The sequence below is a fragment of the Hyla sarda genome, chromosome 9 (assembly GCF_029499605.1).
Source record: "Hyla sarda isolate aHylSar1 chromosome 9, aHylSar1.hap1, whole genome shotgun sequence".
Lineage (NCBI taxonomy): Eukaryota > Metazoa > Chordata > Amphibia > Anura > Hylidae > Hyla > Hyla sarda.
In genome coordinates, this window is record NC_079197.1 from 133,308,060 (window position 1) to 133,322,589 (window position 14,530).

Consider the following 14,530-nt stretch of genomic DNA (forward strand, 5'->3'; position numbering starts at 1 on the left):
GAGCGGGCGCGTCCCGCTGTGCGAATCGCATCCCCAACGGCCAAGACAGTGCAGCGCTCCCGGTCAGCGGGACTGACCGGGGCGCTGCAGGGAGAAAGACGCCGTGAGCGCTCCGGGGAGGAGCGGGGACCCGGAGCGCTAGGCGTAACAGTACCCCCCCCCCTTAGGTCTCCCCTTCTCTTTGTCCGGTAACTGCCTCCCCTGGGATGAGGACACCGGGAAAGAATGGAGGGTTTCCTCAACGGAAGGCAGTACAGCAGGAGTGGGAATGGGGAGGGAGGGCAGAGGGCGAGGCCTGGCACGGGGCAGTGTGACACCAGGACGGGGGCCATGGGGAGGCACAGAGGCTTGCCTGACGGGACTGGGAGGGGGGGAGAGGCACTTCCTGTGGCAGGCAGAGTCCCAGTTCCTGATCTCCCCGGTGGTCCAATCAATGGTGGGGGAATGAAGCCGGAGCCAAGGCAGACCGAGGAGGACCTCAGAGGTACAGTTGGGGAGAATGAAGAACTCAATCCTCTCAAGGTGGGGTCCAATAGACATGAGGAGGGGCTCTGTGCGGTAACGCACGGTGCAGTCCAATCTGGCTCCGTTGACCGCGGAAATGTAGAGCGGCTTGAGGAGACGGGTCACCGGGATGCTGAATTTATTAACAAACGACTCCAAAATAAAATTTCCAGAGGCACCGGAGTCCAAGCAGGCCACGGCTGAGAGGGAGGAGTTGGCTGAAGAAGAAATCCGCACGGGTACCGTGAGACGTGGAGGAGCAGACTTGGAACCAAGAGACGCCACACCCACGTGAGCTGGGTGCGTGCGTTTCCCAGGCGTGGAGGACGGATAGGGCAATCCACCAAGAAATGCTCGGTACTGGCACAGTAAAGACAGAGATTTTCTTCCCTACGGCGATTCCTCTCTTCCTGGGTCAGGCGAGACTTATCCACTTGCATGGCCTCCTCGGCGGGAGGCCCAGGCGTAGATTGCAACGGATACTGTGGGAGAGGTGCCCAGAGATCTAAGTCTTTTTCCTGGCGGAGCTCTTGGTGTCGCTCAGAAAAACGCATGTCAATGCGGGTAGCTAGATGGATGAGTTCTTGCAGATTGGCAGGAATCTCTCGTGCGGCCAGCACATCCTTGATGCGACTGGATAGGCCTTTTTTAAAGGTCGCGCAGAGAGCCTCGTTATTCCATGATAACTCGGAAGCAAGAGTACGAAATTGGATGGCGTACTCGCCCACTGAAGAATTACCCTGGACCAGGTTCAACAGGGCAGTCTCGGCAGAAGAAGCTCGGGCTGGCTCCTCGAAGACACTCCGGAGTTCAGTGAAGAAGGCCTGGACTGTGGCTGTGGCAGGATCATTGCGGTCCCAGAGCGGTGTGGCCCAAGACAAGGCCTTTCCTGAAAGAAGGCTTACTACGAACGCCACCTTAGACCGTTCTGAAGGAAACAAGTCCGACAACATCTCCATATGCAGGGAACACTGAGACAAAAATCCACGGCAGAGTTTAGAGTCCCCATCAAATTTGTCCGGCAGGGACAAGCGGAGGTTAGGAGCGGCCACTCGCTGCGGAGGAGGTGCAGGAGCTGGCGGAGGAGATGGTTGCTGCTGTAGCAGAGGCAGAAGTTGCTGTAACATGGCGGTCAACTGCGACAGCTGCTGTCCTTGTTGGGCAATCTGCTGCGATTGCTGAGCGACCACCGTGGGAAGATCAGCGAGACTTGGCAGCGGCACCTCAGCGGGATCCATGGCCGGATCTACTGTCACGATTCGGCTTCCAGGTAGTGGATCCTCTGTGTCAGCGAGGGATTGGCGTGGACCGTGCTAGTGGACCGGTTCTAAGAGGCTACTGGTTTTCACCAGAGCCCGCCGCAAAGCGGGATGGTCTTGCTGCGGCAGTAGCAACCAGGTCGTATCCACTAGCAACGGCTCTACCTCGCTGACTGCTGAGAAGGCGTGGGACAGAAGTACTAGGCAGAGGCAAGGTCAGACGTAGCAGAAGGTCGGGGGCAGGCGGCAAGGTTCGTAGTCAGGATGGGTAGCAGAAGTTCAGGTACACAGGCTTTGGACACACTAAACGCTTTCACAGGCACAAGGCAACAAGATCCGGCAAGGGAGTGCATGGGAGGAGATCAGATATAGCCAGGGAGCAGGTGGAAGCCAATTAAGCTAATTGGGCCAGGCACCAATCATTGGTGCACTGGCCCTTTAAGTCTCAGAGAGCTGGCGCGCGCGCGCCCTAGAGAGCGGAGCCGCGCGCGCCAGCACATGACAGCCGGGGACCGGGACGGGTAAGTGACCTGGGATCCGATTCGCGAGCGGGCGCGTCCCGCTGTGCGAATCGCATCCCCAACGGCCAAGACAGTGCAGCGCTCCCGGTCAGCGGGACTGACCGGGGCGCTGCAGGGAGAAAGACGCCGTGAGCGCTCCGGGGAGGAGCGGGGACCCGGAGCGCTAGGCGTAACACTTACTATGCTTATACTGAAACTATATACATTTACATGCACTGTTTGGACAGCTGCTAATGTTGTGGAAATTAGTCAGTGTTGTCAGACAAAGCAGCAGTCATTAGGATTCCTGGAAGAAATTAATTTATGGCTGTTTTAACCCCTTAAGTTTTTCAGTTTTTGCACTTTCGTTTTTTTCCTCCTTACCTTTTAAAAATCCTAACCCTTTCAATTTTCCACCTAAAAATCCATATTATGGCTTATTTTTTGCGTCGCCAATTCTGCTTTGCAGTAACATTAGTCATTTTACCCAAAAATGCATGGCAAAACGGAAAAAAAAATCATTGTGCGACAAAATCGAAGAAAAAACGCCATTTTGTAACTTTTGGGGGCTTCCGTTTCTACGCAGTGCATATTTCGGTAAAAATTACGCCTTATCATTATTCTGTAGGTCCATACGGTTAAAATGATACCCTACTTATATAGGTTTGATTTTGTCGCACTTCTGGAAAAAATCATAACTACATGCAGGAAAATATATACGTTTAAAAATGTCATATTCTGACCCCTATAACTTTTTTATTTTTCCACGTACAGGGCGGTATGAGGACTCATTTTTTGCGCCGTGATCTGAAGTTTTTATCGGTATGATTTTTGTTTTGACTGGACTTTTTGATCACTTTTTATTCATTTTTTAATGGTATAAAAAGTGACCAAAATACGCTTTTTTGGACTTTTGAATTTTTTTGCGCGTTTTATTTTTTTTATGGGAAAAGGGGGGTGATTCAAACTTTTATTAGGGAAGGGGTTAAATGACCTTTATTAACACTTTTTTTTACATTTTTTTTGCAGTGTTATAGGTCCCATAGGGACCTATAACACTGCACACACTGATCTTCTACACAAATCCCAGGCGTGTATTAACACGCCTGTGATCAGTGTTATCGGCGTTTGACTGCTCCTGCCTGGATCTCAGGCACGGAGCAGTCATTCGCCGATCGGACACCGAGGAGGCAGGTAAGGGCCCTCCCGGTGTCCGGTCAGCTGTTCGGGACGCCGCGATTTCACCGCGGCGGTCCCGAACAGCCCGACTGAGCAGCCGGGTCACTTTCAGTTTCGCTTTAGAAGCGGCGGTCAGCTTTGACCGCCGCTTCTAAAGGGTTAATACCACACATCGCCGCGATCGGCGATGTGTGGTATTAGCCGCGGGTCCCGGCCGTTGATGAGCGTCGGGACCGACGCGATATGATGGGGGCTGCTGGATAGGGGATAAGTGTAATTCCGCTGCAGTTGTCCTTCAATATACATGTAGCAGCATTTTGCAGCATAAACCTCAGATAGAAGGCACTGAAGTAAAAAAAAAAAAGCACTACGCGCCTATAGTTAAATGCGGTGCTTAGCTGTTTGACAGAACGATGAGCCGTTGGCTCCCCGTCCTGTCAATCACTCTCGATATCGCGGACGGCCCCAAGAGGCAGTGCATCCTTCCTCTGCGCTCCGGCACATGAATGACGTCATTGTCATGTGGCGGAGCACAGACCGGAGGACGGAAGAGAAAAGAGGCCATGCTGTGGACTACTTGAGCCAGGTGAGTATGTTTTTTACAATGGAGGCTGCCACTACAAGCCCATAAAGGGGGCTGCTGCCGTACAAGTACCTAGAGTGGGCTGCTGCACTACAGCTAGCTAAATGGGGCTGCTGCACTACAACTACCTAAAGGGGGCTGCTGAACTTTAACTACCTAAAGGGGGCTGCTGCACTAAAGCTAGCTAAAGGGGGCTGCTGCACTTCAACTACCTAAAGGGGGCTGCTGAAATTTAACTACCTAAAGGGGGCTGCTGCACTACATCTACCTAAAGGGGGTTACATCTACAAGGAGTAACTATCTACAGGGGGACCTACCTATTTGGGGCACCTGTGTATTGGGGAAAACTTGTTAAAGGGGTCTGTCTACTTACTGGAGTGACCTAACTCTCTTCCCCACACACATATCTATCTACTCTACTGTGTGAGACACAAAGGGATTATTATTCCATTATGGAGCACTATAGGTGCTGGAAAAGTGCAGAGGCTAAAATGTTTGTTTGGCAGATTCTGTGGAAAGGAGTTGTAGCTTAAAGAAATCATCATGACGGTCTGGGCCAGATGGAGAAGAAAAGGGAGACTGAACGACTCCAATAAGGGAAGATGTCACCTGGTGTAACTGTATGTAATAACTTATATGGTCTGCAGAGCCTGTGTACAGCTGATATCTACCATTATAAGGTCACTATATAGTGAGAAATGTTTCTTTTAATATGCATGATTTAGTCAGTAACAGTATGATGGTAATATGTATGTGATAATATTTCTCCTTATATACTGGTATTTTTGGTAATATTGGTCTCAATATGCAGGATTTGATCAGAACAGTATGACGGTCATGTGTATGGGGATAATATTCCTCCTTATATACTGATATTATTGGTAATATTAGTCTGTATACAGGATTTAGTCAGTAACAGTATGACGGTAATATGTATAGTGATATTATTCCTCCTTATATACTGGTTGGTAATTGGTTATTGGTAATATTGGTCTCAGTATATAGGATTTAGTCAGTATCAGTATGATGGTAATATGTATAGTGATAATATTTCCTCTTCATATACTGTTATTTGGTAACTATATGATTTATTCAAAGGTACATGTGTTAACTATGGGAAATTGTCTTAGCTATGTTAATGTTTATAATTATGTATATATACCTATGTATGCCTATATATACCCTATTTTACCCAACTATAACCAAACTATGACCAAAATGGGCTGCTTTATCTAAATTGCCCGGGCCTATTTTTGGTCCCAGTCCGGCCGTGGAGGCACATGGGAACGTGGCCTAACATAACTGCTGATCACTTTACGTGCAACATAAATAATGATATCACGCCCCCTCCCATAGACTTGCATTGAAGGAGCGTGGCCTTGACATCACAAAGGGCATGGTCCTGACGTCACGAGCCTCCGATGCAACAGCCGGCGTTTTAAATGAACGCCTGGTGCTGCAGGGAGCTTGCGAGGGTCCCAGCGATGAGCCCCCCGCGATCAAACATCTTATCCCCTATCCAAAGATGTCTAGGGGCGGAGTACTCCTTTAACTGAGCATGGAGAGTCAATAGCTGACTGTATTGTGATAGCCTGGGGGTGTAGGGTATGGGGAGTTTAGCTGTGCAGTAATTAAAGGGTGCTTGTTAACCCTTGCTATTCGTGACGCCAGGGTGAGGGCTCCTCAATACTGCTTTTCCTACCGCCACCCTTCCCAAGAGCGATATGAAGGTAGATAATAAGAATAGATTGTCCACAACCGGAGAGTTTCTGAAACAGTATTAACTTTTACTGAAGGTTTTATGCAAGCTTCAATAACATAACAGTCTCTCAGCATAACGACAGCTTTCCTTGGAGATTGACAAAGGTTGGGACTTTAGCATTAGAGTCTTTTAGTACTGTGTGCTGTTCCACTGGATTTAGGGGTTAGTTGCGGTCCAGTAGTCACGCTAGCATTAGCGGGGATTTAGGTTTGAACTCACGGTTTTGGTTCAGCTGAGGCCGGCAGGTTTTTGAGGCCTAGCGTGTCTTTGAAAGTTGTGTAGCACCGTCCTGTTAGTCCGGCATCCACAAGAGCAGCAACCCAAGAGAGCGATAATTGGACGCAGCTCCCTTATATGGGCAGGGGCTGGACTAATGCTAATTGGTCCATACTGATGTCAATCACTATTACAGAGATTTGTGGGTAACACATGACCCAAGGACCTCCAAAGGTCCTCCAACATGCCATAGAGGTGGCTAGCATGGTCACATGACCGACATTACTATAAAATATATATATATAATTATTAACTATATACACATATATTATTATTAAAGATGGAGTTGAGGAGAGGCGACTAGGGGCTGTCCCACCTGAGGAACCCTACCTGAACATAGTTACTCTGACTTTGGGGACCTCTACACTAGGTACGGTATGCAATACTGTACTGGGACACCACAGTATCATGAGTAGTAAAATGGAAACATTAGTTCTTGGATATAAGAGATACCTTGGCTGGGAATAAGGTACAGCACACATGGAAAGTCTTGACATAAATCATTACTTTGAAGATATTGACGGATTTCAGAAAACTTTCCGGCCTTGTTTCATTAGAAATAGCTCAATTAGAAACAGATAGATTTTACATCACATTCCTCATCCATGCTTTTATTAGATGAAAATGATTTCAAAACACTATGAAACACTACATACTGTGCGATCCCATATGCCAAGACAAATCTCCTAGATCCTTTGTATTAGTGACACTTGCTTGTCACATGATTTTACTACGGCAGGAATGAATCAGTACTGATATAATAAGGAAGACCATATAGGAAGATGAAAAGACAATATACTCTATTGGAAACGTGAGGTTTTACATGTCTAGAGATATATAACAATCATCACAAAGTTCTGTAACCAGACACATACCAGATTTTACAGCACCATAATGCAGGCAATATTTTTCTCTCTGCTGTCTTAACCCTTTAAGGACCGGGGGCCATTTTTTTTTGTTTATTTTTTTGCACTTTCGTTTTTTCCTCTTTGCACTTTAATAACCATAGCTCTTTTATTTTTTCCATCTATACACCCATATGAGGGCCTGTTTTTTGCAGGACTAATTATACTTTGCAATGAATTCCTTCATTTTCTATAACACATGCTTTGAAACCAAAGTTTGCTATTTTAGGGGGAGTTCTTTTTTTTAAGGGGGTGTTCTTTTTTTATGCCATTCACTTACATGTTATCTTGATACTTTAGATCTGCAAGATTACAATAATACCAAATTCGTATAGTTTTTATCATGTTTTACTAATTTTAAATTATTCTAAACTAGATTGCCATTGTCTGACACATATAACTTTTTAATCTCTTTTTCTTTAATTTATTCTGGCATGTGATGTCATTATAAAACCCAAAATTCTTGGGTTCTGTATATTTTAATAGTTTGGAGAATTATACACATGGTGATACCAAATATGTTTATTTTTTTATGTTTATATGTTTTTTTATATGGAAAATTGGAAAAGGGGAGTGAATAAAATTTTTAACATAGAAAGAGTTAACTTTTTTTTTAAGCCTTTATTAACCTTTTTTTCGAACTTATTGGTCTCCTTAGGTGACATTCAGGAAAAATCATTGTAACCCTCATACAGATCAATGCTGTTCTATTGAACTGAATTAACCTGTGTTTTACATGTCTTTTTTATGTGTCTAGCTTCTATATTTGGCTCAAAAATCCCTCTGTTCTGCTGCTCACTCGTTCTGACATCCACTGCTCAGGAAGGGACGTGTCCCAAGCAAGCCTTACTCACCATGTATTCACTTCCTCCCTGAGTCTGCTGTGCGGTGCTGTGTCTCTTCATCCAATCCCTGCAGGCTGCCCTGTAACCCCTCTCGGTTTTCCTGCTGCAGTCTGATAGGACAGGAGTGAGCACAGAGGTGTGCTAGGCCCACCCTCATTTCCTGGATTTTGTCCAAGACTGTGCTTCAACTGGGACAAAGATAATGCTGCAGCCTGACAGAATTATGTTCCGTATTATATGTGGACCCCCTAGTGGTCTTTTTTTTTATAATCCATGTTTTCTATATAAAGGAGATACATTTTTTTATGAAGTACTGTATATTAGGTTAATGTTTTGCCAAGATTTACAATATATAAAAAAGCTTTTGATTCTGACAGTGCCCAATTAAAGGGTTACTATCGTTAAAGAAAGACCTTCTGACATTTTGCACACACATGTCAAAAGTTGTTGACTGCACTAGTTTTCTCGTGAGACCTGCTGCATTTAGCAGTTCAGCTGAAGAAGCGGGCGGCATTGAGCTCCCCGCCGGTCTAAGCAACATGTCAAAAGTTGTTTGTGATGACAGTAACACTTTATTTTTAAGAATTTTTGGTGATGTTTTTGTTTTTTTTAATTTTCACTTTATTATTGCTGATCTAAAACTAAGTTAAGGCCTCCTGTTCTGTCTGTGATGATAAGGAGGAAACTGCTGGAAAGTGTTCTGTTTATCATTACCGCAAAAGGTGACACCAGCATACAGATAAGGCAGTATCTTCACAATAGCTTAAACTCAGAGCTCAGCCTCCCTCTCCTAGTGGAATAACCTCTGTAAAAGTCACAGAGCATGCCCAACACTTTTCCATTCATATCAATGAGACAGATCCTGTATATTATTGCTTATGTCTATGGGGCTTGCAGTAAAGCATTTCTCTAAATTAAAATAAAACAACTCAGGCAGGATGGTGGGCCCCATAACAAGAAATGTAATTAAAAAAAAAACAGAAAATAGAAACCAATTAGAAAAAAAGAACATGTTTAAGTATCTGTAAAAAAAATAAAAAAAATAATGAATAATAAAAAATAAATCTAGGCGATACATTTCCTGTAAGTTACAGCATTCTCCCTTTAGTAATGCTGTGAACAGTAGTTCCCTGCATAGAATCACAGATAGCTTTTATACCCATGGGCCATGTTAGACTTTGCTGCAACCTAGTCTATGCAGTGCAAAACCAGCTGCAGCCTTAAATGGGCACTATCAGTATCAAAAACTTTTTATATGTTGTACATCTTGGTATAATATCAACCTTTCTAATAAAACAAAGTGGAGGGGGTTGAAAAGTGATTGGATGAAAAACCCAACACAGCACAGCAGACTCAGAGAGGAAGTGAATGCTTGAGGAGTGAGAGTGAGCTCAGTGTTTTCCTTGGACACGCCCCTTCCTGAGCATTGTATGTCAGAATGAGTGAGCATCAAACAGAGGGTTTTGTGAGACAGATACAGAAGCTAGACACATAAAAAAAAAGGCATGTAAACAATCTGAATGACTTAGAAGGAGATTTATCAAGCTCCGTAGTAGATTTTTTTTTAGCGTATTCCAAAGCACTTTTCTAAAATCTACTCACGTAGTAATTTTTAATTTTTTTTTGACTCGTAATTGTCCAGAAGAGTGGAGTCCATTATTATATTTTAGATAACCATTCTGGAAGAGAAGCATAGTAGTAGTCTCTGTCTATTCCTTGTTAGCACTTTCAGAAAATCCCGTGTATCTGCAGACCAGGAAGCCTTGATGTCTTCAGCATATATTGCATGTATAGTTTACTTTATTCACTAAGTGACATACAACAGCTGTACAAGGGTGGTGAGCGCAGAACCCAGATGTCATTGCACTTCTGTCTCCAGGGGCAGGTGTTGACCCCTTTATCTTATTCATCATTTATCTCTATGAACTTACCCTTCAGCTGTCACACAATGTTTTTACTCGTGATTCTAATGACACTAAAAAGCTTTCTAAATTACCTAAAAATAGAGGAGATTGTCTATAATTTTTGGAACCTCTTATGCCGTTTTCATAGACATTTCCCATTTAAACAGCTGATCAGAGGTTATGGAGATCTCCGGTGAAAAAAAAAAACCTATCCCCTATCCACAGGATAGGAAATAAGTAGCTGATCGCAGGGGGTCCGACCGTTGGGGCCCCCTGTGATCACCTGGATGGGACTCTGGCGCTCAGTGAGGAGCACATGCTGAAGCCAGCACCCGCTCCATTCATTCCTATGGGAGCGCCGAAAAGACCCGGGTACAGCACTCGGGCATCATCGGTGCTCCTATAGGTATGAATGGAGTGCATGTCGTCTCCCGGCAGACGACATGCGCACCTGACTGAGAGCGCTGGGGACACATCCCGGTGATCGTGATCAACTACAATCACATACAGCACTGCATTCTTATTCTAGACAGTGAACCACCCAAAGATTATTGAACCAAAAAGTGGTATTTTTGGGGGGATACAGATACAGTATCACTAGAAAAAAAAACATCTGAATGAGGGGTGGTTTTATGGAAAAGTTTCTCTGCATAGGTCATTATATATAACTTTTTACATGTTGTTACTGATGAAAATTAAAGACCTTTTGTAATATGGTTGTTTTAAAACTTTTGAATATTTAATAAAGAGAACAGCTCCTTAAAATCCCACCACTAGGGGTCCCCATACCTACCGGGACACTAAGCATTCTCGCAGCAGCATCAGGCTTGTCCATGAGTCACGGGCAAGAGATGATTCATGGACAAGGCTGTGTGAGCAGACCCACCAATCCCCTCCCACCACCACAAGGGAGGGACACGCCCCCTTCCCCTGAGAGAATAAGTAACACTGTGAGATAATGAAAAGAGGTATTTTTATAATAAATATAGGTGATAGAGGCATAAACATTAGATGTACATGGTCAGGATTAGGTTCTCAGTATCAAATAAGATATAAATATAAATATATATATATATATATATATATATATATATATATTTTTTTTTTTTTTTTGTGGGATCTGAGAGGTACTCTTTAAAGGCCAGTGTAATGTTTCACAGCAAAGGTTCATTGAAACCAGAACATAGCAGTAACAATTCCAGTCATTTTTTCATCTATGTTAGTGAATGTAATTCAACCTTACAGGCGCTTGGCAAATGAGTCAATAGTCTCAGCCAGTGTCTAGCGCCAGGTAACTGTTTGAGGCCCTATATGACCAGCAGTGTAAGCCACTTCACGGTCCTGTATAATGTAGAAACCACATGGTTCACGTAACATGAGTCTGATCACATAAGGGATACATACTCAGACTTCTTTTATGAGCTTCTGTATATGAACTTTACATCTGGTGTAGGGTAGTACATCCAGCATCTTTAAAAGTTCACTCACCCAACTTTGACTGTAATCCTGCAATAAAGCCATGATATATAGATGGTTCACGTATTTTCAAAATATACTGGTGCACAATAAACATGGTATCATCAGTTTCTTTCTTTCTGAACGATTAGAACTTTAGTGCTATTAGTCATACCTCTGTAATGTATATGGTTTTATTTAGACCTGGTAAGCTGTATTTCCAGTACTTGGTGTGCTAGAAATGCCTTAAAGGGGTACTCCACCCCTAGACAGCTTATCCCCTATCCAAAGGACAGGGGGATAAGATGTCTGATCACGGGGGTCCCGCCACTGGTGACCCCGCAATGTAGCATGCGGCACCCACCTGTTACTGCTCCGGAAGTGCTGGAGGGTCTGGCTCTCGATCACGGGAACGGAAGATCGTGACGTCACGACTCCGCCCCCATGTGACATCACGCCCACTTGCATTGAGGGGGCGTCACGCCCCCTCCCATAGACTTGCATTGAGGGGCCGTCACACCCCCTCCCATAGACTTGCATTGAGGGGACGGGGCGTGACATCACACGGGGGCAGAGTCGTGATATCACAATCTTCCGTTCCCGTGGTCGAGAGCCAGACCCTCCAGCGCTTCCGGAGCAGTAACAGGTGGGTGCCGCATGCTATATTGCGGTGGTCCCCAGTGGCGGGACCCCCGCGATCAGACATCTTATGCCCTATCCTTTGGATAGGGTATAAGATGTCTTGAGGTGGAGTACCCCTTTAATACAGAGATCAGCTGACAATTCCTTGGCCATAATGTGAGCCATAATTAAGCCATGGTTTGCATCTACCTTCCCTGCATAGTCTATCCTAGTAATACAGTTATCTATCCTGTAGTATAGCTATGTATTTCGGATCCTTCACACCTATTTATTTTCAGTTTTGCATCTTCAATAAGGGTGTACGTAAACACTATGGTTAGACACCAAGGAACCTTCGGAATTTAACTTTTTTTTTTTTACTAAACTCATTTTCAAATAAATTTGCCTCTCAATACATATTAAGAGGTGTGGGCCTCATAATACATTTGGCACATCTTACTCCAGCATAGTTTTACATAAATGGGTTTGCCGATGAGGAAACCTATTTGTAACTGTCTTATAAATAAGTATATAATGTTAGATAACATGATTTTACTACCTGCGCATAACGCAAACTGCTGTGTTCCATTGCCCCACTTCCTGTCTGGTGTACATCCTATAACAAACTTCCTGTTCCTGCTTTATAGTCTAGCTGGGATATTTCTTTCCCACTACACTTTTTTCAATATAACTATCTATTACACCCACAGCACTCTTACATAGTGGGAGGGCAAAACAGTTGGCTAAAATCCCAGCTAGAGTGTGCAGCAGAAAAATGAAGTTCATTACAAGATATAGACCAGACAGGAAGTATGGCAATGAAGAAACGAATAGAAGGAAAGCATGAAATACCACAGAGAGGTAGCAAAACTATTTTATTTACCAAATTAAGATTATTTATTAGACAATTAAAAATAGGTTTCATCATTAGAAAACTTCATTAAAATGCCTGAAGTACTCAGTTCAGTTCTGCATTATGTATCCATAAACGTCCATGTCCTTGTATAGCATCATTTAACCAAGCTACTAATTCCCAAAAGCTGGAGAATACCAACAAAATATGCATCCAATTGAGCACGCCATATTTGTATTTCTATTGGATAACTTATAAAGACTTATGTATGTGTATGCATGATATTAGTGGTAAATGGAAGAACCTTGTAGACGTATATCCATACAACATGTAGAACTTGGAGATGGTAAGGAGCTGTAAGACAGTCATGTACAGTACATGAGCTCTAAGGCTAAGTTTCCACTTGTTTTGTTTTTTTCTGGCCACTGCAGTTTTTGAGCCAAAGTCAGAAGTGGATCCATAAGGGAGAAGACGTATAAGTCCTTCCTTTGTATGTCCTATTCCTTTTGAATACACTTCTTTCTTTGGCTCAAGAACTGCCAGAAAAAAAAAAAAAACAAGTGGAAACTTAGCCTTAGTAAGATTTTAGTGGGTCAGACAAAACATTTACCAAACATACCCATAATGGAGTTTTTGCCCTCCTCAGCATGTGGAAATAGGGAGGAGGTAGTGCTCTAAATCAACATGAAGGTTGCAGACTTGAAGAATTTTTGTTGCAGATGACTTGACTCATTCACTGTCCATATGCAGGGTTAATAGTGTCATAGGAACTCAGATTACAGCTGCCTCAGCTTTTTGGTCTCTGCAAGAGCTCGGGCTGTCTGAAGTGAAAAGGTAATATTAAATTTTTTACAAAAGAAACAAAACAAATTAATACTGAAGAATTTGGAAGTAAAAATATTTCAAGAAATGTCATTTTATGAATAATAGTCCTTTAATCCTATAAACTGTATTTTTCGTCATCTAAGACGCTCCGGCACATAAGACGAACCCAATTTTAAAGGATGAAAATCTAGAAAAAAAAAGATTCTGAACCGAATGCAATGTAAAGTATAGGACAGTGATCTTCAACCTGTGGACCTCCAGATGTTGCAAAACTACAACTCCCAGCATGCCCGGACAGCCAACGCTGGGAGTTGTAGTTTTGCAACATCTGGAGGTCCGCAGGTTGAAGACCACTGGTATAGGAGGTAATACTCACGTGTCCCCGCCGCACCGGACCCGTCACTGCTCGTCACCGCTGCCCTGGATGTCGCCCTCAATCGCTGTTGCCGCGTCCCCGGGGTGCCCCCGTCGCTCCGGAACGTCTCTGCTGCCCGGTATCCTCGCTCTCCGTCGCCGCCATCACGTCGCTACGCACGCTGCTCCAATTGGATGATGGGACGGCGTGCGCGACGATGTGATGACGACGAAGGAGAGCGCCGGCCATGCAGGGGATCCCGGCACGGAGCAGACACCAAGGAGGCAGGTAAGGTCCCTCCCGGTGTCCTGTAAGCTGTGCGATTTCACCACAGCGGTCCCAAACCGCCCGACTGAGCAGCTGGATTAGGGTCACTTTCCCTTCAGACGCGGTGGTCAGCTTTGATCGCCGCATCTGAAGGGTTAATACAGGGCATCACCGCGATTGGTGATGTCCTGTATTAGCTGTGGGTCCCCGCCGTTGATTGCCGCAGGGACCGCCGCCGTATTTGCCGTATAAGACGCACCAACTTTTCCCCCCCAGTTTTGGGGAAGAAAAAGTGCGTCTTATACGGCGAAAAATACGTTATGTTTTACAATCCTCGAGATTTACTATGTTCACACATTAAATTGTGTATAAGTTAAATCATACTATAAAAGATATTAGGCTTCACTAAAGTGCTTAACAGAAGTAAAAAGTAGAGC

The 14,530-nt window shown here is 44.3% G+C and overlaps 1 protein-coding gene across 2 annotated transcripts in view; it reads right to left on the reverse strand.

Annotated features, from left to right (window-relative positions):
* Positions 1-14,530, reverse strand: part of LOC130291504 (uncharacterized) — a 39,304-nt gene that overhangs the window by 12,077 nt on the left and 12,697 nt on the right. For both annotated transcript variants that reach the window (XM_056540273.1, XM_056540272.1), the window contains exon 2: positions 13,266-13,467. In XM_056540273.1, coding sequence (XP_056396248.1) covers positions 13,266-13,295 — 30 coding nt within the window. In that variant the 5' untranslated portion in view covers positions 13,296-13,467. The remainder of the gene's footprint in view (positions 1-13,265; positions 13,468-14,530) is intronic.